This window comes from Malus sylvestris, chromosome 11 (genome assembly GCF_916048215.2).
Source record: "Malus sylvestris chromosome 11, drMalSylv7.2, whole genome shotgun sequence".
Lineage (NCBI taxonomy): Eukaryota > Viridiplantae > Streptophyta > Magnoliopsida > Rosales > Rosaceae > Malus > Malus sylvestris.
In genome coordinates, this window is record NC_062270.1 from 27,438,153 (window position 1) to 27,462,537 (window position 24,385).

The 24,385-nt window shown below is 37.2% G+C and overlaps 1 protein-coding gene across 1 annotated transcript; it reads right to left on the reverse strand.

Annotated features, from left to right (window-relative positions):
- Nucleotides 1-414: 414 nt before the first annotated feature.
- LOC126590342 (uncharacterized) lies at nt 415-18,385 on the reverse strand. Its single transcript, XM_050255819.1, has 4 exons — nt 18,300-18,385; nt 2,519-2,592; nt 945-1,406; nt 415-848 (listed from the first exon to the last, which is right to left on the reverse strand). The coding sequence occupies exons 1-4, from the start codon at nt 18,383-18,385 to the stop codon at nt 415-417; spliced, it is 1,056 nt and encodes a 351-aa protein (XP_050111776.1).
- Between the last annotated feature and the right edge of the window lie 6,000 nt (nt 18,386-24,385).

The window sequence follows — 24,385 nt, forward strand, 5'->3', positions numbered from 1 at the left end:
TTGAATCTTAAGTATCACCAACCCATTCAAAGAGAAGTCTTTAGGATAAAACTAGGCAAGACGTAATAGCTTTTGGCTATCAAAAGCAGAGAAGGAGTTAGCTGAACATAAACATGCCAAACAAAGAAGTAACTTAGTGTTGGTCTCATTGAAACAATTATTTAGTTATTGGAGCTGGCAATCCAAAACAACATAAAATATCCCAACACAATAATGATGCATATTTGTGACTGCTTGTGCTTTTCATTGCCCTCACCTTCGAGAAAGAAACATATCATCCATATTAGGCACATCAATATTATGTTTAAGACAAAATTATGAGACTTCACTAAGTAAAGAATCCCAACCACTTTTCCTCATTATATCCAACCTTTGCTTACAAACTCCAACCAACTTCATGGCATTTACAATATCCTAATCCTTCCTTTGCAATGCTTGTGACAATTCATTGGTTATTCCTAGTACATCTTTCATCAAGTGTAGATTAAACACAAAATCAAATGATTGCATGGAATCCAATAAATTATTCGCTTCACATCTTCGTTGAGAGCTTACTCCATCATCTACTATTACTTCAAGTACATCAAGTATGGATGAAAACATAGTCATTATACTTACTAAAGTACCCAAGTGTGAACCCCAACGTGTTTCTCCAGCATGTTTCAAAGTAGTTTCTTGATTTTTGCCTTTCCCACTTGTAAACTCATCACTATTTAGTGCTTCAATAACTGCAATAGATTGCTTCTCTCGAAGAAGATCACAACGCTTTGATGAAGCTCCAACAACATTTACCAAAATAGTAACTATACTAAAAAGAGACTCAATTTGGATGTTCTTCTTTGCCATAGCTATAAGAGCTAATTGAAGTTGATGTGCAAAGCAATGAATATAATAGGCACAACCATTTTCTTTCATAATAAGAGTTTTAAGACAATTGAACTCACCTTGCATATTGCTGGCCCCATCGTAACCTTGCCCACGCAACCTAGACATGCTCAATTTATGCCTAGAAAATACCTCATCAATGGTTTCCTTGAGTGAGAGAGCAGCGGTACTAGTAACATGCTTAATGCCAATAAAACGCTCAACGACATGCCCATTCTTGTCCACATAACGCAATACAATAGCCATTTGTTCCTTTGTTGATACGTCGCAAGATTCATCAATCAAAATAGAGAACAATGAAGTGCCAATGTCTTTAATAATAGCCTTGATGGTCTCAGTTGCACAAGCATTTACAATGTCTTTTTGAATATCTGGTGATGTCAATTTGTGATTCTCCGGAGCATTTTTCAAAGTAACGGCTTTCACATCCTCATTGTGGTCGACAAGAAACTGTAAAAGCTCAAGAAAGTTCCCATGGTTGCTTGAATGTTCAGATTCATCATTACCATGAAATGCAAGCCCTTGTCTCAAAAGAAATCGACAACAATCGATTGATGCATTCAACTGAGCTCTATATTGAATTCGAGCTTCATCATGAGTTTTAGAGAAAAAAAGATTGGATATGTTGCTTTTGACTCCTCAAAGCTTCAAAATTACTCCATGCTTGATTGTGTGCACTATTGACGCCTCCAATATGAGTTAGAAGTCTTTCTTTCTTCTTCTAGTTAGAAAATCCTTCGCCAAAAAAGAATCACCACCTGCTTGTTCTCCAATGTTTGGTTTAAAAAGGTAGCAACACAAACAAAAGGCAGCATCTTTTTCTATACTATATTCCAACCAAGTAGGAAAATCATCAAACCAAGCAGGGTTGAATAGTCTTTACGTGTCTCCATATTTCTTGTAAGGAAAATTATGGGTTTTAGGCTGTTGAGGACCAGCTAGCACATACGTTGTTCGTACTTGATCTCGAATATTAGGATTGTAATCCAAAATTCGAATTCGTTTACCAGGATCTGATGGAAGATTTGATAAAATAAATTAAGTACTATCTTGTCCTTGAGTATCATTATTTTCTCAATAACTAGGGATGGCGACACTAATATTTTTTTGAAAAACCTCTCCATGATGTTTCAGTCTGCAAAGTCAATCATATTGATACCAATAACAAATAAGGTTCATACGTAATTTGTAGAATTTATAGAATAAAAATCTCAATAAAATTCTTAGACTCTTAATCCTAGAGTATACTATACTAATATACCTAATAACTAATCCATATCCAACCAAGGCAACAATTCAATTAACCAATAACCAATATGGCAATACCAATAAACATACAAATCATTCAACAAATAAACATTTAATTCAACTAATCATATGAATAAATGTATACCCATATTCATAGAATATGTAATTTCATAATTTCATTCATCAATAATCATAGAATTCATATCAATAACCAAGAACCATATTAGTGCATTACCATATGATTCTATATTTCTATACCAATTAAACAAAAATTAATCTTAAATAATTAATTAGGGTTAGGGATTATAGATTTAGGAATTAAAATAAATTACCTAAATATATATATGTCGGCTAAAGTGGCTGGCTAGGAGCCTGGGAACAGCACCTTTGTTGCTCCTGTTCTGTTCCGTTTCTGCTGCTGCCTGCTGGGAATTTGGGGAACTGGGGAAGAGCTGCTCTCTGATTAGCAAAGGAAACGGAAAGATTGAAATAATGGAATGGGGGTGGACCAGGTGGGGACAAGCAGTCCCCCACTATAACATACCTTTTTATTTTTTTCAAACATATACGAAACGACGCCGTTTCGTTTATTTTTATTTTTTATACCAGGACCAAAACGACGTCGTTTTGGCCTGGATTTTAAAAAATAAAATAAAACCTAGCTCTACTTCTGCAGAACCAGATTGGAGAGCAAAACCAGAAAAATCTCAATAGGGGCTCTGCCTCTACTGCTGCAAAACTCGATCAATTTAAGCAGCATGCCAACATGATGAAAATTATCTTTGGCTCGGACATTTGTCAAACTATAAGCTTAATGTGAAAGCCAAAAGGTGGAGAGAAGATAAATGTTGATGCACGCCGCTTTGTAGGACCAACAAATTGCTGATGATATTCATCTCAGGGTGAAGAAGATAGGGATTAATCTGGAAAAGGAAAAATTAATCAATGAATATACGCTCGAATGTCAATCTAATATATGCCATATAATGCAATGAGGATGGCAATCATAAGGCAGCACACAGTATTCATCCCCTAAGAATCAATCCCGCAAAAGAGTCAGCATCAGAAAAATCTCAGTATGGGCATTTGCCCCCTAGGCCCATGGTAGCTCCGTCCTTGATGACGAGATAAAAAAAAAAAGTTTTCATGCAATTTTGTAACATTATCCTAAACAAGTTGTAACTTCATATTGCATAACCAGTTTATTTGTTTTGAGATTCCAAATACACATTTCTTTTGTGGTATTCATGAGTTCTTTTGTTATATTCATGAGTTCTTTTCTAAATTTGGTATATATTTTTTATTGAATCTCACTCATCCAATAATATTAATTTTAATAATATCTTAATAAAAAATAAATTAAAATAGAGTTATTTTCATTATCCTGCCTCTTAGTCCGATACTGCACCAAACGCTTCACTAAGTCAGTCCAACTTAGTCTAGTCTAAGCCAGTCCAGCTTAGTCCTAGAAGCTAGTCCAGTCCGAGATAGTCCGGTGCAACAAACGCACCCTTAATGTCTATTTTGGTAGTGGTGATACTTTCAATTTGGCTAGCCTGCCAATCCGGTACTTCAATTTTTGCCCTTTTTAATTTTTTAACAATGTGGGAATTGTTGTGAACATAATTTAGGGGGTTTTAGATCCAGGTCCAAAAACATAGAGTGTTTTTAGGAATTAGTCCAATTATCTAATTATATGTTTTTATTTCTTTTATACTCATTTTATATTTTCTAAAAATATTAAAGATCAATTAAAATCTTCTAATATTATGCATTTTCGAACTCCAAAAAATATAATTAATATCTTATAACAAAAAAACTAATATACTATCTGCAAAACATTCTACCCTAACTCAAGTAACAAATATATGAATGTATATTATACCTATACGTGAGATATGAAACTTAATTAAAAGGTAGAAAAAACATAACATACCTACAAGTAAGACACATTAATCTGTGATAGGTGGATTATAAAAAAAGAAAGAATCTGTCATATAGGTAGATAAATATGATTAACCTGTGATATAGGTTGATTATAAAAATTAAAAATAAAATCTATAAATTGGGCTTAAAGCAGAAGGAAGAACGAGAAATAACAAAAAGAAAAATAAAAAGAAATAAGCAAAGAGATAATTGGGAATAAATTTGATTTTTATAATAAATCTTATCATTCATGACACACCCCGACCCGGAATGTCCACTAGGACTCCGAATCGAGCTATGCTGGCCGACACTTGGAAGGTGACGAAACCATTAAGTGTGATGATGTGGAAAAATGAATAAATTTAAACCTAAAGGTGCCTAAATACAAGAGTGCACTGGTGAGCGGGAATGAACCCACTTCACACGTGATGTTAGAGCACAAGCACGTACAGAAGAGTGAATTAAGAATCCTACCCTCGAAATAATCTCCAATACTAAGAATCGCCACGAATCTTCGACGATAAGAAAGATCAGGTAATAAAACCTGGAGGGTGAAGACAAGACAAGGGTGAGTGGCCCTGTAAATGAATTTTAATAGAAACCATATAAAACATTATAACCCCTCGCTACAACACCTGTATAATTCCCAGAAAAATCATAAATATACCATAACACAACATCTCGTCAGCAATATCAAATAATCATATGTTTAATAACTCATACTAGTATGCAAGTCGAAGTAATCTATGGTGACCTGTACGACCTACCCATATCTCATCACATATACTACTTCATCACATATTTCATCATATATGCTAGCTTATCACATATCTCATCACATATGCTAGCTCATCACATATGCTAGCTTATCACATATCTCATCACATATTCATCACATATGCTAGCTTGTAACATATTAATCACATATGCTAACTTATCACATATCTCATCACATATGCTAGTTTATCACATATTTCATCATATATGCTAGCTCATCACATATCTCATCACATATGCTAGTTTATCACATATTTCATCATATATGCTAGCTTATCACATATTCATCACATATGCTAGCTTATCACATATTCATCACATATCTCATCACATATGCTAGCTCATCACATATTCATCACCTATGCTAGCTCATCACATATTCATCACCTATGCTAGCTCATCACATATTCATCACATATGCTAGCTTATCACATATTCATCATATATGTCAGCTCATCACATATTCATCACATATGCTAGCTTATCACATATTCATTACATATGTTAGCTCATAAATTAGAGTCACCTCTAATGACCTGTACAACTTATCTATAGCTCAATAAGTATACCTGCACACGAGTCGGAACCACCTAAAGTGGTCTGTATGACAGGACTGGGTGTAAATAAATACGCTCAAGTGCTACGATCACGTAAAGACTGTGCGAATAATCGCTGGTCACCTACGAGTCGGAACCACCTATAATGGTATGTACGACAGGAATGTGCACCTACCTTGGATCCAAGGTAAGCGTAAGGTGCAGGAGGTGAACATCACGTGAATGACTGTGCCCTGGCCACGCGTAGAAGCACTAACACCGTGGTGCAGGTTTATAAGCTCTCAATGCATCTCAACATAACATTTATGATTCATGAGCAACCCGTACGATAGTGTCAGGGTTGCTTAAGACATAATATAGTCATGCCATAACCCCATCATGTCAACTAATACCATAAACTCACCTGAACTTACCTGGGTGTCCTGAGTTCACCTTCGCGCTTCCAAGCATTTACAATGATTATGTGCAGGTAATATACATATGAATATGCCATGATGCAATCAGAATTCAACCAAAACATAGTATTCCTATATATAATATGGCATAAAATGCATAATCCATAACGCCCTACTCCCGAATTACTTACTTTTGGAAATAATTATCGATGATAAGCCCAACTAGATACTAGTTTAATTAACTATCATTACTTACGTTTCCTTACTTCAATTTCCTGATTATTCACACATTGATTTATGACCAATATTTAACCACCAAATCATAAGGTTAAATCTTATATTTTCCACCACTGTCCCTCACATTACTCAATTCTCTAAACAAGGCTATTGCCTCAATTATTTAGTCTCATTTATTGTATGGCTGCATTCAACGTCTCGTTAGACTGCCTATGTACCTTAAATAGGGATCAAGCCATTCGTAGTTCATAATAATTACTTCAAAGAATTAACAGTAATTGTAAGCCATAATCAATTTATAAACATTTATGAAATTATCAATCACACACACACACACACACACACACACACACACATATATATATATATATATATATATATATATATATATATATATAATATATGATGAAAAGGAAAAGACCCACTCACCTGAGGTCCATGCTACAACTACCTAGCATGCATATCGAGACATCATGAACCATTGTCGCCTATGGCCAATTATCAAATCGCATCTCAGAGTTCTAACCGATAAAAATACATAATTCACATAAAACACAACCCTAAGATTTGATCCGGAAGATCTGCAATACAGATTTTCGATCCGTTACTTCCAAAGATACACATTATGATTCGAGAACAACATCCTAAAATTTCATTAAGATCCAACAATTGGATCTCCACCAATTGCCAAAAACCAAGTGGCGGTCAACATTTTATTTTATAAACTTACAAATCCAATTCGGGAAGATCCGTGCATCGGATTCCCAATCCGTAAGTTTCTATGTTCCTTAAATATTATGTACTATAATGTATTAAAGTTTAGTGATGATCCAACGGTCGGATCATCGATTCACATCTTTACCAAGTAACGTATCTTAATGAATTTAGGTCCAAACGATCGAGCTACGATATACAATCACCAAAACTGAACTCAAAACATCTAATTTAGCCTAAAAATAACATTGACGGTCCCCTGGCCACGCGCTGCCGTAGGTGGCGGTCGGCCGCCCCGACTCGCCGGAAAATCCAATTATTTCAAAAAATTATCAAAATTTATAGGAATGAAGATCTCAATAAGTAAAGTAAAATTTATACATGTGGCCAAGTCCAATTTGGCCTAGAAGAGCCCCAATTTTTCTTAAACCCGTCGGAAACCTTATAAATGGGTGTTTTTGATTCGTCCCCAATTCGACTCCAACGCTCCAACCAATGATTGGGCATTGTTCTAGGCCTCAAGGGAAGCCTAATGGTGGTGGAGATCGACTGTAATTCATTCAAAAAATAGCGGATTTCCACCATAGAAGCTTTTAGGCATCCTGTCGCAAAACGCTATAGTTTGGTCCAATTTCTGTCAAATCTTGAATGAATGATGAAGGAGAAGGAGTATGAGGGTGATTACAGGTGGTATTTGGGTGAAATTCGCCTAAAACTTGGCTAGAAACCACCGGAATCCAACCGGGTCGAACGAACTGGGTGTGCGAGTTAACGGGATCCAGTGTGATCACACCTTTCTCTTCCTTCTCTTGTTTCTGATTGGATCTCCTCCTTCCTCTCTCTTCTCCCCTTTCAGCCATTCTCTCCTTTTCTCTCCTGTTCCCTCTTCTTCTTCCCCCGTTTTCATTCTTTTCTGTTTTTCCCTCCTTTCCCCCCCCCCAAACACACACCAATAGCCTAATTCAATTAATAATAATAATAATAATAATAATAATAAAAGAAAAATAGTGTAAAATAACTAAAATAGTATTTCATTCCAAATACTTTCGGGTTCGTAACTCAATAAAACTTTAACAATAACTCCAAAATCACTTCTACCTTTGCCTACGCATTGGTACGATCAAGTTCCATCCAAATATGTCAAGAAACATGAAAAAATATACGAGAATCACATACGTCCTCGAAAAAATCACGCTTTGCCCGTAGGGTGTTTTCGTAATTTCACACATTAAAATTTTAAAACCATAATTTTTAAGGACGGGTTGTCATAGATTGAAAATTCTCCTCCATCACCTCATGTGGAGTCTCAGTTTTAATTTCTGTTTTATTTCCACATTTGATCATGTCACGAACGAGGACTTTTAGATCACGTCCCACGAGTAAGTTAACAACATCCCACTTCTATCTTAGTTGTTTTCGCAAGTGTCTCATTGTTGAAACTTCAATGCCCATTTTAAGAAAATAAATCATCGCCAATACCTTAAGTTTGGAGGCTGGAAGAATACTACTTTCTACTTAAGTAAAACTATTACCAATTGGAACACCACGTAAGCGTAACATTGGTTCAGTATCACGACTATTGATTTTCACATTTTCTACACATACAAAATACCTCGAACTGAGAGGGTATAATGATACTTTCCAACTCCATTCGTATAACAAAATGATTATAATCATTTGAATTATTTCTTGATGGTTAACAGTAACTCCGTTTCGACACTCGTATTTTCCAACTAAAATAGAATAGGACAACTGAAAGTATTCAAGAGCACTGTTAGAACTTAGTCCTTTCCAAAGCGTAAGTGTATTTAAGAAGTTCTAGGGTTGATAAAGATTTTAGACACATTTTCCATAAGGAATTGTCATTCGATTTCCAAGCAAAGACAATAATTGTTAACTTTAAATCACGGATAAAATAGTTCATTCCAAATGGTTTCGTACATTGATAAGACTACTATGGATTTAACATGCTTTACGAGGAAACTCTGAGTTTCAAAAGTTGTTACATAGGCCACCAATTTGAAATAGAATTCGTGTGAAAAGATTAAAGAAAACTAATGTAGTACGAAAAATGAAATGGTGGTATTCTCCCGGATACCGTTGAGGAATTAAAACTATTCTTTGATACCAATAATGATACATTAACCTTACGTTAGGGTCATCAACTAGCCTCAATTCTACATCTTTCTTTGGTAGGAAAGTTCATTGCTTATAATATAGAGACACTCTAAAGATCAACAAGTCGTCGAATCTGCTCAAAACTTAGGAACAACCAACATATTTTCCGTATTCGACGAGGTGGCAAGATTCAAACATTAGACTCGAGAACCAAGAATGCTCACATCTCGCATGTGATGAACGCAATACTACCCAACTTATGCTCTAATACCAAACTGACACACCCCGACCCGGAATGTCCACTAGGACTCCGAATCGAGCTGTGCTGGTCGACACCTGGAAGGTGACGAAGCCATAAAGTGTGATGATGTGGAAAAATGAATAAATTTAAACCTAAAGGTGCCTAAATACAAGAGTGCACCGGTGAGCGGGAATTAACCCGTTTCACACGTGACATTAGACCATAAGCAAGTACAGAACAGTGAATTAAGAATCATACCCTCAAAATAATCTCCAATACTAAGAATCACCATGAATCTTTGACGATAAGAAAGTTTAGGTAATAAAACTTGGAGGGTGAAGACAAGACAAGGGTGAGTGGCCCTGTAAATAAAATATTAATAGAAACCATATAAAACATTATAACCCCTCGCTACAACACCTGCATAATTTCCAAAAAAATCATAAATATACCACAACACAGCATCTCGTCGGCAATATCAAATAATCATGTGATTAAAAACTCATACTAGTACGCAAGTCAGAGTCACCTATGGTGACCTGTACGACTTACCCATATCTCATCACATATACTGGTTCATCACATATTTCATCACATATGCTAGCTCATCACATATCTTATCACATATGCTAGCTCATCACATATCTCATCACAAATGCTAGCTCATCACATATTCATCACATATGCTACCTTATCACATCACATATGCTAGCTTATTACATATCTCATCACATATGCTAGCTCATAACATATTCATCACATATGCTACCTTATCACATATTTATCACATATGCTAGCTTATCACATATCTCATCACATATGCTAGCTTATTATATATTTCATCACATATGCTAGCTTATCACATATCTCATCACATATGCTAGCTCATCACATATTCATCACATAAGTTAGCTCATCACATATACTTATCACATATTTCATCATATATGCTAGCTCATCACATATTCATCACATATGCTAGCTTATCACATATTCATCACATATGCTAGCTCATCACATATTCATCACATATGCTAGCTCATCACATATTTATCACATATGTTAGCTTATCACATATTCATCACATATGCTAGCTTATCACATATTCATCGCATATGCTAGCTTATCACATATTCATCACATATGCTAGCTCATCACATATTCATCACATATGCTAGCTTATCACATATTCATCACATATGCTACCTCATAAATCGGAGTCACCTCTAGTGACCCGTACAACTTATCCATAGCTCAATAAATATACCTCCTGCACACGAGTCGGAACCACCTAAAGTGGTTTGTACGACATGACTGGGTGTAAATAAATACACTCAAGTGCTACGATCACATGAAGACTGTGCGAATAATCGCGAGTCACCTACAAGGCTATTGTCTCAATTATTTAGTCTCATTTATTATATAGTTGCATCAAACGTCCCGTTAGACTGCCTATGTAACCTAAATAGGGATCAAGCCATTTGTAGTTCACAATAATTACTTCGAAGCATTCACAGTAATCGTAAGCCATAATCAATTTATAAACGTTTATGGAATTATCAATCACATATATGTATATATATATATATATATATATATAAAATATACGATGGAAAGGAAAAGACCACTCACCTGAGGTCCGCGCTACGACTCCCTAACACGTATATCGAGACATCACTAACCATTGTCGCATATGACCAATTATCAAATCGCATCTCAGAGTTCTGATCGATAAAAATACACACACCCCTAAGATTTGATCCGGAAGATCTGCATTACCGATTTTTGATCCATTACTTCCAAAGATACACATTATGCTTCTAGAACAACATCCTAAAATTTCATTACGATCCAACGGTTAGATCTCCACCAATTGCAAAAACCAAGTGGCGGTCAACATTTTATTTTATGAACTTACAAATCCAATTCGGGAAGACCCGTCCCTCGGATTCCTGATCCGTAAGTTTCTATGTTCCTTAAATATTATGTACTATAATGTATTAAAGTTTGGTGACGATCTAACGGTCGGATTGTCGATTCACATCATTACCAAGTAATGTATCTTAATGAATTTAGGTCCAAACGATCAACCTACGATATACAATCACCAAAACAGGAACTCAAAACATCTAATTTAGCCTAAGAATAACATCAATGGTCCCTTGGCCACGCGCCGCCGCACGCACCGGTTGGCCGCCCCGATTCGCCGGAAAATCCAACTATTTCCAAAAATTATCAAAATTTACAAGAATGAAGATCTCAATGAGTAGAGTAAACTTTATACCTGTGGCCAAGTCCAATTTGGCCTGGAAGAGCCCCAATTTAGCTAAAACCCATCGGAAACCCTAGAAATGGGTGTTCTTGATTCGTCCCCAATTCGACTCTGACGCTCCAACCAATGATTGAGCATTTCTAGGCCTCAAGGGAAGCCTAATGGTGGTGGAGATCAACTGTAATTCATTCAAAAAATAGCGGATTTCCACCATAGAAGCTTTTAGGTATCCCGTCGCAAAACGCTATAGTTTGGTCCAATTTCCGTCCAATGTTGAATGAATGATGAAGGAGAAGGAGTATGAGGGTGATTACAGGTGGTATTTGGGTGAAATTCGCCTGAAAATTGGCTAGAAACCACCGGAATCCAACCGGGTCGAACGAACTGGGTATGCGGGTCGACGAGATCGAGTGTGATCACACCTCTCTCTCCTTTCTCTCCCTTCTCTTCCTTCTTTTGTTTTTTATTGGATCTCCTCCTTCCTCTCTCTTCTCCCCATTCGGCCACTCCCTCATTTTCTCCTCTCTCCCTTTCTCTCATGTTCCCTCTTCTTCTTCCCCTGTTTTCATTCTTTTCTGTTTTCCCCTCATTTTTCCCCACGCACACACACACACACACACACACCAATAGCCTAATTTAATTAATAATAATAATAATAATAAAAGAAAAATAGTGTAAAATAACTAAAATAGTATTTCATTCCAAATACTTTTGGGTTCGTAACTCAATAAAACTTTAACAGTAACTCCAAAATCATTTCTACATGTGCCTACGCATCCGTACGATCAAGCTCTATCCAAATATGTCAAGAAACATGATAAAATATATGAGAATCAAATACGTCCTTGAAAACAATCACGCTTTGCCCGTAGGGCGTTTCTGTAATTTCATGCATTAAAATTTTAAAACCATAATTTTTAAGGACGGGCTGTCACAATTGAACATATAACTATTGATAATTAAATAATTAAATATAACAAATTGGACTTAATTTAATAAACTGGACTATTCCTACTATTAGCTCAAAAAGTTGGACTTATATCAAGTTTCACTTTAATTTAATATAGGGTTATTATCACAAATAGTCCTTGAAATTGACCCTCACCATCAAGATGGTCCCTGAAATTGAAAATCAATCAATGTAGTCCCTGAAAATAGATGTCGCAAATCAATGTGGTCCTTTCATCACAATTATGTTAAAAATTCAGTTAAGTGCTGATGTGGCACATAAATGGGCCCCACAAGATTTACGGGTTTTTATCATAAATGGTCCCTGAAATTGACCCACACCATAAAGATGGTTCATGAAATTGAAAATCGATCAATGTAGTCCTTGAAAATAGATGTCGCAAATCAATATTCCGCTATAATTCGGTAAAAAAATTTGTTATGTGATGATGTGAGTTTAATAATTAATTAAAATAATTGTCTAAATACCTTTTTGCACAATGGAATTTTTTTTCTTATAGTAGGGCCTACTCCGGAGAGAGATCCCTTCCATAAATTCTCAAAGGTAAGAGGGGGTGTGGAAATAGTTTTTAACCAACAATCAACGTACCTCAAGTATAACCTCATTATCTTAAGGCAGATTTCTTTGCATCACCAGTCCACCAAGGAAATGTCGAACAAGCTCTCCAAGATTAAGGTTGTGAGGATGTTGGTTGCCTAAATGTTAACGATGATGTCCCAGAAGTCGTTTCCAATCGGCCAAGCTATCACCAAAGGTGATCTCGATCCATGTTCATTTCGGTGAAAGGTGTCGAAGTGTGTAAGATAGGTATATTGAGATTTTTTTTAGAGAATAGAGAGCGAAGGAGGTAGAGAAATGTGGACTGGGATCGGAGGTGATTGCAGGACTGGGTTTTTGGATTGACAACTTTTTTATTAACTATTAAATTATTAAGCATATTTGTAATTTTTTTTAAATTTAATTAGACTTGTATGACCCATTTATGTGCACATACATAATTTTTTACAAAATTGTGACAGAATGACTACATCGATTTGAGACATTTGCAGGACTACATTGATCAATTTTTAATTTCAGGGACCGTTTTAATGTCGTGGGTCAATTTCAAGGACCATTTTGATGTTTGGGCTCAATTTAGATGACCATTTGTAAGAAAAAATAACTTATGGGGCCCATTGCCAATTCAGCACTTAACAAAAATTTTAACATAATTGTGACGGAATGACCAAATTGATTTGTGACACCTATTTTCAATGACTACATTGATTGATTTTCAATTTTGGGGACCATCTTGATGGTGAGGGTCGATTTCAAGGACCATTTGTGATAAAAATCCTTTAATATATGTGTTTTGTGTAAATCCTAGTTAGATTGGGTTTTAGATTACCTATTATTCTAGTGATTCTTTCCTATTAGACTTTGTATTTACCTGGAGGATAAGTTATTATTTCCTTATGGTTTACCATAAATAAAGGCATTGGATAGAGAAAAGCACACAATCCCTAAGCATTCAACCATTTGTCTCCACTCTCTTTCTTACCGCACCCTCTCTCTTCCCTTTAGAAAATTGGTCACAACACGTTATCAGCATGCTCTTAAGCTACAATATGGAATCTGAAGCGGAATTTCTACTACAAACCAGTTCACAATTGTCATCATGTAATCCAAGTTCTTTTAAACCAGGTCACAATTGTCATCATGAACCTTCACTATAATGCATGAACCAAAATTTTCACATTACAAATTATAGATTCTCAAATTGTGTTTACATTATATTCAAAATATATCATATTATGTGAATTGGTATTATGAAAAAAAATAAATAAATAAATAAAAAGAAGCAAACTAGTGTTTTGAAAAAAAAAAAAAAAAAACCGATATGAGTCTCAGTTTCTAACCGCACTGCTAAGTCACCAGCAGCTTATGTAGTTAAGCTGCAAGCTGTGAGCCACGATGGAGCCCCCTCAACCACATAACCAAAACGACCCCATTTTTGTAATTATCCTTAAACCAGATCGAGGCTCACCTAAAGCCGAGCCAGTGGCGTAGCCTGAAAAACTTCGCAGGAGGGTCAACTTTAAATAACTATTAGATTATAAGAAAAACTCATAGTAAAATAACAATCCTTAGTCTTAATAGGTATTCATAAAACATTCTACTAAAATTACAATTGCCCCCACGAATTTTCAGATCACTGAAATCTTCTCATAATCACATCATTGTCAATATTATCAAAAATATCTTTCTCAATATATATTACCTTGTTGTCTTTCTTGATATATATACAATAAAATCACGAAGAAAATTTTAAACTAAGAGTTAAGAATTACCTAATTGATTTGCTGATTCAGAAAAATTCTGAAGATGAACTGGTGAAGGTTTGCTGTCTTGGAGTTGGAGATGGTCGATTCTCTGAATTGGAGAAGTTTAAAAGTTTTTTGTTGATGGAGGAGAAGTTTAAAGTTTAATGCTAATTGATTGGTTATCGTAATATAGCAAATCATTAATAAATTATAATATAATACATACTATTTTAATGAGAATCATTAAAATGTCACAAGTGTCAAATGACCACTGTAATGACAATGTGGATTCACCCCTGAGCCGAGCCCACGATCTCGTCATTTTTTGAAAAAGCGTGACCTATAGTCATGGTTTTAGTCCGACATTATTATCCCTGACTTCGAAATTCCTCGAGAATTTCGTCGAATTATGTGGGATTCCCACTGAATCCATATAGTTCTCAAACCCCCACCTTCCCCGACGTAGAGTAATTTTTCCTTTGACGACCAAAACTGGTTCCCCGTTGAACCGAGGCTCTATGACGCACCCCGGGCCCAGAACACGGCCACCTAAAGCGGCGTTGCTGGTTTTTTCGGTGATCTCCGACCTAGTGCTGCTGGGGTGTTCTTGGACCACAAACCGAGATCAATTTTGGCCTGGTCTTGCTCACCCTGCAACAATAGCCCTTTGGGCTTCTTCCTGGGTCTGACTAAGCAACCCAAGGCCGCAGATGGGCCTGCTGGCCTTTCCCTTCGCTCGGTTTTCTGGGCTTGGGCACTCTACTCCTGTTTTCTGGGCTTGGACCACCAACGAATTTAGGCATTATTAATTGTAAGGGTGGGTTTTGGTCAATTCGGTTTGATTTTTTTGCTAAAACCAAAAACCGAACTGAAATCACAGTTCGATTTGATTCGGTTTGGTTCTTTTTTTTTTTCTCTTCTTTTGCAGTACACAAATAGGTTGAGATCCAGAGTCACCCTGCCTTGCTTAGCTATATCAAATGAATTATACAGATTACTGCAACAAAAAATGGCAAACAACATCGTTAGTCTTTAGAATGGTAGATAAAGAGATGATCTTAAAAGAAATCAAATTTCATGCATATCATTGTTACATATATATCTATCAACAATCACAAATTTTACAAATAATTTCTCTCATAGAGATGCTTGAAGGACTGAATCAGTAGAAGGAGGAAAAGAGAGAAAAACAGACACAAAGATCTCCTGCTCAGGTTATGATCCAAATTTTGTGAGGTTATTCAAGGAGTAATTCGTCTAATACCAACTTAAAATTCCAAATCAGAACTGTTTAGTCAATTGAATAATCATTAATTGGAATGCTTGTCATTTTGCATTACTAATTGTTTAATGATTCAGAGTCGGGTTTATCTCTATGGCATGAAGGTTGCTAAATGACGAGCCAATTCACAGTGACAATCTATCTCTCTCTCTACAATCTATAAAAACCAAAACCTAGTACGGCCAAAAGGTCTACCCTCCCAGAAACCAAAACCCTCCCAGAAAAATCTAAAATTACAATCTATTGAAAATTGAAATATCTCAAATTCTCATGACCACACTACACATATAGTATATTCATCCAATCAGAACCAGTTTCAACAGATAAATAGAATTTGAGAGACAAAGAGATAAACACATAGAAGTGAGAGTGTGAGACTAACCTTTTGGTCGCCCCTGGGAATGAGAGACAGAGTTTGAGAGACTGACTGCCGAGAGAAAGAGGAGGGTGGCAGGCCGCCACTTGGAATGAGAGACAGAATTTGAGAGAGAGGAAGCTGCTGCGCGACATGAACTGGGAAAATGGGAGAGAGCAGAGAGGAATACGCGGATAGGGTTAGGGACTTAGGGTTACACGGTAAAAGTAGAAGTGTACAACGATGCCCATTCAGAATAGGTTTATTAATTAATTAAAAAATTACAATATGACGTCATTTTGAAGAGGTGAGGTGAGGTGAGGTTTTCAAACCCCAAAAACCGAAACTGACCCAACTAGATTTGGTTAGTTTTTTTTTTTTTTTTTTCGATTCGGTTTTTTCGGCCTCGTTTTGATTTTCGATTCAATTTTTTTGGTTTTCGGTTTTTTCAACCCACCCCTAATTAATTGGGCTTATTTTTTGCACGTTTCTTACTTGTTGGCCCTTAGCCCAGCAACGACAAATTATCAATTTAAATTATTATAGTAGGCCCTAAAGACCTATTGACACACCCCGACTTAGATCGAGGCATGTTGGCCATCACATGAGGGTGATGTAGCCTGTGCACAGTGCGCAATCAATATTAATATAAGGAATGCCAATAAACAAAAAACCAAACCAACTAGAGCACAAGATAAGAATTAGTGCAAGACGAAAATAAGTGTGATTGCATAATCAGAGCGTAAGTAGCCTAAGTGCAGTCCAGCAGGATGAATACTAATTATACATCACCCAAAAGTGATCCTACATTGGTGGTAATCTGTCAGAACCTCCGTCAAATCCTCGTAAGCCACCAACAAGCACTCTTACCTAAAATCTGGAGGGGTGCAAAACAGAAAGTGTGAGTGGGCAAAAACAAAGCTTTTCAAAACCATTTCATTTATCAAAAGTTCTAACCCCTCACCGTAAAACCTATATAATTTCCCAAAAAATAGAATATATACATATCTCAAAACCATGCTTAGAATAGCGATAATCAAAAGTATGACATGCCAAATATCTCAAAATAACGGAATAAGTAACTTAGGTTAATTAACTTATGAGAAATAACATAACAGCTAGATCCACCTAAAGTGGCGTGTACAGTTGAATCTATAGCTTAACAAGTATGCCTGCACACGAGTCAGAACCACCTAAAGTGATCTGTACGACAAGACTGGGTGTAAATAAATACGCTCTAGTGCTACAACCAAGTGAAGACTGTGTGAATAATTACGGGTCATCTACGAGTCGGAACTACCTATAGTGGTCTATACGACAGGACTGTGCACATAACTTGGATGCAAGGTGAGCGTATGGTGCGGGAGGTGAACATCACGTGAAGGACTGTGCCTTAACCATGGGCGGGAGCATTAACACCGGGGTGCAGGTTTATGAGCTCTCAACACATCTCACATAATCATCAATTCATAATAACAATCTACAACTCACCTGGTACTTACCTAAGCGTCCACCGCGTCAAATCACTTATGTACATACCATACAAATTCATAGTCTAAATATAAATCAATAGGCATGGCATTTCAAACATAATTTCATTTAAACAATTTTTCTGGGAAAAATACCAAGTTTATAAGTATATACTAAAAACCAAAAGCCCACTCATTGATATGTGGAAGGGTCGTAGCCCTCGAGTCTCACTTGATTACGCTCGTCCTCATGATAGGTCTCACCTATATACGAAACAACTATATAAACGTTATTTTAAAGCACATAACCAAAACTAGATAATAACTTCTCATAAATTGCTCAATTAGGGTGTTTGAATATACCAATGTGACCTACTCAATCTCATGAACATCCCCATATTTTTAGAAAATTTTTTCGATTACTCACACTTCGACCAAGGCACGGCCACACGCGCGGCCACACGCAGGCATGTGCCTGGCACACCAAATGGAACAGTTAACGCCCTTAGGTAATATTTCGTTAAATATAAGCATATGCCGTTAAAGATACCTGACGCCGTTAGAATATTCCATCAACTTTGATGAAATATTCGCCTCCTTCTTCCTTGGTTCGTCGGAGTCCGGCGCCGACGCCATTGCGATCGCTGGTTTCTGGAAAACTAAAAATTCTTAATTTCTCCTTCGTTTTTCAACCAAAATTCACAAATCTTATACCAAATTGAAACCCTGAAGGAGAAGAACAAGTTCTTACCACTTTTAGGACTTAAAACCAACGAAATCTCTCCGGAAAATTCATGAAAATCTGGCCACCTCTGCAACTTGTCAAACCCGAGCTTCTTAACGTCCAAATCACTTCAAAATCCTTCCATAAACTTTGTCAACAAGTTCTAAGGATCCCTAGGACCTTAAAACTCAATGAAATCTTTGTGAGCACGACTGAGCTACTATGCGCCTCTTTGTGGGTTTCCTGGTTCCCGAGCTTTCGAAGCTTTCACGTCCAACCAAAGGTATAGATCGACTCCTAGGCTTGCAAGGAGTCCAAAAACACCAACCACAACCTCGATCTGTTCATGAAATGGTTGGTTAGGAGATGTCCGTACGATTGTACGGAAAATGGATGAAATCTGAAAGGGAAGAGAGAGAGTGTCAACGAGAGTTTGGGTATGTGTGTGTGTTCCAGATTTTGTCACCAAACAAAACTAACAAATGTCTTAAGTTCCAAATGCTTAGGAATAAAAAGGATTGGTCCAAAACCTTAACCCATTTACACACACACAACTCAATGCTTAAGGGCAATAAAGTCATTTCCACGCCTTCGGGAATAAAATAAGATAAACATTCCGAACGGGCTGTCACAACCTACCCCCTTAAGAAAATTTCATCCTCGAAATTTCATACAATCAATAATAATCATAAAATAAGTGTGGATACATCTCTTTCATACACTCTTCCATCTCCCAGGTAGTTTCCTCTGCTGAGTGATTTCTCCACAAAACTTTCACCAAGTGCACGGTCTTATTCCTCAAAACCTTATCTTCCCAATCCAAAATTGTCACTGGCTCTTTATCATAAGTCAAATCTGGATTAATTTCCAATGGTTGATGAGGTATCACATGTGACGGATCTGAAACATAATGACGAAGCATGGAAACATGGAACACATTGTGCACTTTAGACAACTCTGGAGGCAACTCAAGCCTATAAGCAACCTCACCGACTCACCCGGTGATCATATACTGTCCAATGTACCTAGGACTTAGCTTACCCTTCTTCCCGAACCGTACAACACCTATCCACGGTGATAACTTCAGAAACGCCCAATCACCAATTTTATACACCTGGTCAGTGGCATGCTTGTCTGCTAAACTTTTCTGTCGATCCTGGGCCGTTTTTAGGTTAGACTTAATTACCTGAACATTCTGAGTAGTCTCATCCACAATCTCAGGGCCCACCAAAAGTCTTTCACCAACCTTTGACCAACATAAAGGTGTACGACAAGATTTTCCATAAAGTGCCTCAAAATGTGACATACCAATGCTCGAATGGCAGCTATTATTATATGCAAACTCCATCAAATCTAACCGCTGATGCCAGGCATCGCCAAACTATAAGACAGAAGATCTTAGCATATCCTCCAGTGTCTGAATAGTCCTCTTAGATTGTTCGTCTGTCTGGGGATGATATGTCATACTATAAAGTAACCTCGGACTAAGAGCCTCCTGAAATGCCACCCAGAATTTAGAAGTGAATCTAGGACCCCGATCCGAGATAATACTAACTGGAAGTCCATGATACTTAACAATTTTTGATATGAACAATTCAGCTAATCAGCTTAAAGAATATTTCTCCCTCACTGGAATAAAATGCGCTGACTTAGTAAGCCAATCAACTATCACCCAAATTCCATCATAACCATTTCATGTACGAGGAAGCTTGTACACAAAGTCCATGGTAATGTTTTCCCATTTCCACTGTGGAACAGGAAGTGGCTGTATCAATCCAAATGGCTTTTTCCTTTCAGCTTTGACCTGCTAACAAATGGCACACCTACTCACATACTCAGCAATTTCTCTTTTCATACCCCGCCAATAATAAAATGGCCGAATGGTATGATACATTTTAGTACTCCCAAGATGCATTGCATAAGCCGAACAATGCGTTTCATCCAAAAATTCTTTCTTTAATTCCACACTATTGGGCACGTACATTATGTTCTTCTACATAAACATGCCATTAGTCTCCCGAATTCTGAGATCTTTCTTTTTCTCTTGATTTCTTGCCTCAATTAACTCATGGATTTCTTCATCATTCATTTGAGCCTCGAGTACTCGATCAATTAATATTAGCCTGACCTGAAAATTAGTAAGTAAATCTTCCTTTCGTTCTTCCACCCTTAACTTCACTCCAGTGGACCTCAAATCAACAAGAAGATGAACATGACAAGCGTACAAAGCATTAATTCTCCCTTGAGGCTTCCTACTAAGTGCACTCGCCATCACATTTGCACGACCAGGGTGATACTCAATCATGCAATCATAATCACTGAGCAATTTAACCCACCTTCGTTGTTGAAGATTAAGATCCCTTTGAGTGAAAAGATATTGAAGACTTTATGATACGTAAGGATCTTACATTTTTCGCCATAAAGATAATGTCTCCACATCTTCAAAGCAAAGACAATAGCTGCTAACTCAAGATCATGAGTAGGATAATTCATCTCATGAGGCTTCAATTATCGCGACGCATAAGCAATCACCCTACCATGCTGCATCAACACACATCCCAGACCATTCAAGGAAGCATCACTGTAGATCTCAAAATTACCACTATCATCTGGAAGTGCCAAAACAGGTGCATGAGTAAGACAATACTTCAACTGTTGGAAACTTCGCACACAGCTATCATCCCACTCAAATTTAATATCCTTCCTAGTTAACCTCGTCAGTGGTAAAGCAATAACTGAAAAATCTTTAACAAATCGTCGATAATAACCGGCTAAACCAAGAAAACTTCGTACCTCGGTGACGATTCGTGGTTGCTTCCAATTCTCAATAGCTGCCACTTTTTGAGGATCCACTTGAATACCTTGAGCAGATATGACATGTCCCAGAAATGCCACTTGATCCAGCCAAAATTGGCATTTGCTAAATTTAGCGTACAACTAATGTTCCCTTAATCTCTTCAGCTCCCAAGTAAGATGTCGAACATGTTCTGATTTAGACATAGAGTATAGCAGAATATCGTCAATAAAGACAATAATAAACCTATCCAAATATGGCTAGAATACTCGATTCATCAAATCCATAAAAGCTGCAGGTGCATTAGTTAACCCAAATGGCATCATAAGAAACTCATAATGACCATAAAGAGTCTTGAAAGCTGTCTTAGGAACATCTTCACTTTTAATCTTCAATTGATAATAACCAGAACTCAAATCAATCTTAGAAAACACACAGGCATCTCGAAGCTGATCAAATAAATCATCTATTCGTGGCAATGGATAACAGTTTTTAATTGTTACCCGATTCAATTGCCTATAATCAATGCATAGCCTCAAAGTTCCATCTTTCTTCCTCACAAATAACACTGGAGCTCTCGAGGGTGAAGTACTAGGCTAAATAAAACCCTTATCAACTAATTCCTGCAACTGAATCTTCAATTCCCTCAATTCAGCAGAAGCCATTCGATAAAGAGTTAAAGATATAGGATCAGTACCTGGAAGTAAATCAATAATGAACTCCACATCTCGGTCTGGCGACAATCCAGGTAAATCATCAGGGAACACATCAGGAAAATGCCTGATTACTCACACATCCTCCACACTGCTAGGAACATTATCATTCAACACTACATGAGCCAAATATCCTTGACAACCTTTCTCTGATAACTTTTTTAGCTCTCACGGCAGAAATGACACCATGCCTCACCCCACTACGCTCGCCCACAAAAGTAACCTCAGATAATCCAGGACGATGAAAGGTAACTGACTTCCCGTAGCAATCTATATTAGCACGATTGTAATGCAACCAATCTGTGCCCAAAATCACATCAAAATTCATAATATCTAACGGGGTGAGACTAGCTGGCATAACTACATCCTTCACTAACACAGGACATCCTGGATATACATAACTAACATAACATCTCTCTCCTCTAGGCATTGCAAACTCTAAATCATATCCAAGAGGTGTAGGATGAGGTTGTGTCAACTGAGCAAACATATGAGAAATAACATAATGCGTAGCACCATAATTAATTAATACTCTAGCAAAATGACCAAGAATATTCAATATACCCATGATCAAATCAGGATTATTCTGAGCATCCTGCAATGTTATGTGGTGAATATGTCCCTAGGCTTGTTGTTGTCCGCCACGACCTCTGTTAACTTGATTAGTTCGCCCCTGCACACCTCGCCCATGACTTGGCTGACCAGGCTGCCTCGAAGATCCTGCACTAGTGGAAGCAACCTCTACGTGCTGGGGCTGTCCTCTAGGATACCATTGAGATCCACCTGTTGAATAAGGAGGGTATGGCGTATAACCTCTAGGATACTAAGGATAACCACTCTGCTGATACAGGTCATGTGGGTACTGATACTGCCATGTAGAATAAGGAGCTACATCGCCCTGGTAATGATAAGCACCTTCGTGACCTGTTTGACCATAACTGCTAGATCCTTGAACTTGCTAGATCGACACTGATGGTGGTAAGGAAGGCTACTAAGGCCTCTGCTGATTCTGAGGACATTGTATAACCCTATGTCCCATTTGACCAAAAGTATAACATCCGCTACTGCCTCGCCTACACTCCCCAAAGTGTTGATTATTACACCTACGACATAAAGGTGCACCTGTGCCACCAGAATCTCTCTGCTTCTAAAAACGAGGACCTCCAGAAAATCTACCACCTCTCATCTGACCAGTGGAACCCTAACTCTCACTGGAAGAACTGGAACTAGCTTTACCTCTCTTAAAGCTTTGAGTCTTGTGATGTCTCAAAGATGATTGACCTTTACCTTTATCATCTTTCTTCTAATTTCCATCATTTTCTTCCTCCTCACTCTCACTAGGCATATTCTCTGAATCTTCAATTCGTAACAAAATCTCATAAAACTCTTGGTAAGTACCACAGAAAGTTGTGGTCACCATAGAACGCCACTTCTTTTGAGTACCCAACCTAAAACGACAGAGCATCTAAATGGGATTAGCAGCAACCTCCGGGTGATAGAGAGATAAATCAGTAAACCTCTTGTAGTACTCATTAGCTGCCATATTTCCCTGTTTAAGTGCATGAATTCTTGCTTCTTGTGATCTATATATTTTGGAGGAATGAATCTCTTCTGAAATAACTGCTTAAAAACTTCCCAATCAGCAGCTTTCTTTGGTGACAATTGATAAGACTCATGTCTCCACCAGGATAGAGGCTGCTTACCTAAAAACCATGTAGTCATCTCAACCCACCTATCATCTGGAAGATTTCCTTGTTTATGCAACAAGCAGAAAGTCTTCTCAAGATGATTAATCCATTTCTCTGCTCTCTCATGTCCTTAATTACCCACAAAATTACTCAACTTCAAATTATACACAATCTTCAGAGGAGTCCTTTGGGGAGGGCGAAATGATGACTAAATAACATTAGCTATAGCTTCCCTTCACTGAGCTATATTAGGGAAACCAGACTCAGCTGAAGGACGTGACTTTCTACGAATATAATTATAACATTCACAAGATATGCATGACTGCCAAACCTAGGCTTTGATACCAAACTGACACACCTTGACCTAGATCGAGGCATGCTGGCTGTCATGTGAGGGTGATGTAGTCATGTGCATAATGCGGAAATAATATTAATAAAAGGAAAACGAATAAACAAAAAACCAAACCAACTAGAGCACTAGATAAGAATAAGTGCAAGACGAAATTAAGTGTGATTGCACAATCAGAGCATAAGTAGCCTTAAGTGCAGTCCAGCAGGACGAATACTAATTATACAACACCCAAATGTGATCCTACATTGGTGGTAATCTATCAGAACCTCCTTCCAATCCTTGTAAGCTACCAACAAGCACTTCTACCTAAAACTTGGAGGGGTGCAAAACAAAAAATGTGAGTGGGTAAAAACAAAGCTTTTTAA

Bases quoted from the DNA above. Each gene is read 5' to 3' on its own strand.
- LOC126590342 (XM_050255819.1), bottom strand. From the start codon at position 18,385: ATGGCGTCGGCGCCGGACTCCGACGAACCAAGGAAGAAGGAGGCGAAT. The intron at 1,407-2,518 runs GTGCTGTTCCCA...TTTTGAGACAAG, and splicing joins ACAGAACAGGAGCAACAAAG to GGCTTGCATTTCATGGTAAT. The intron at 849-944 runs GTGAGTTCAATT...TAGCTCTTATAG, and splicing joins TGGGGCCAGCAATATGCAAG to CTATGGCAAAGAAGAACATC.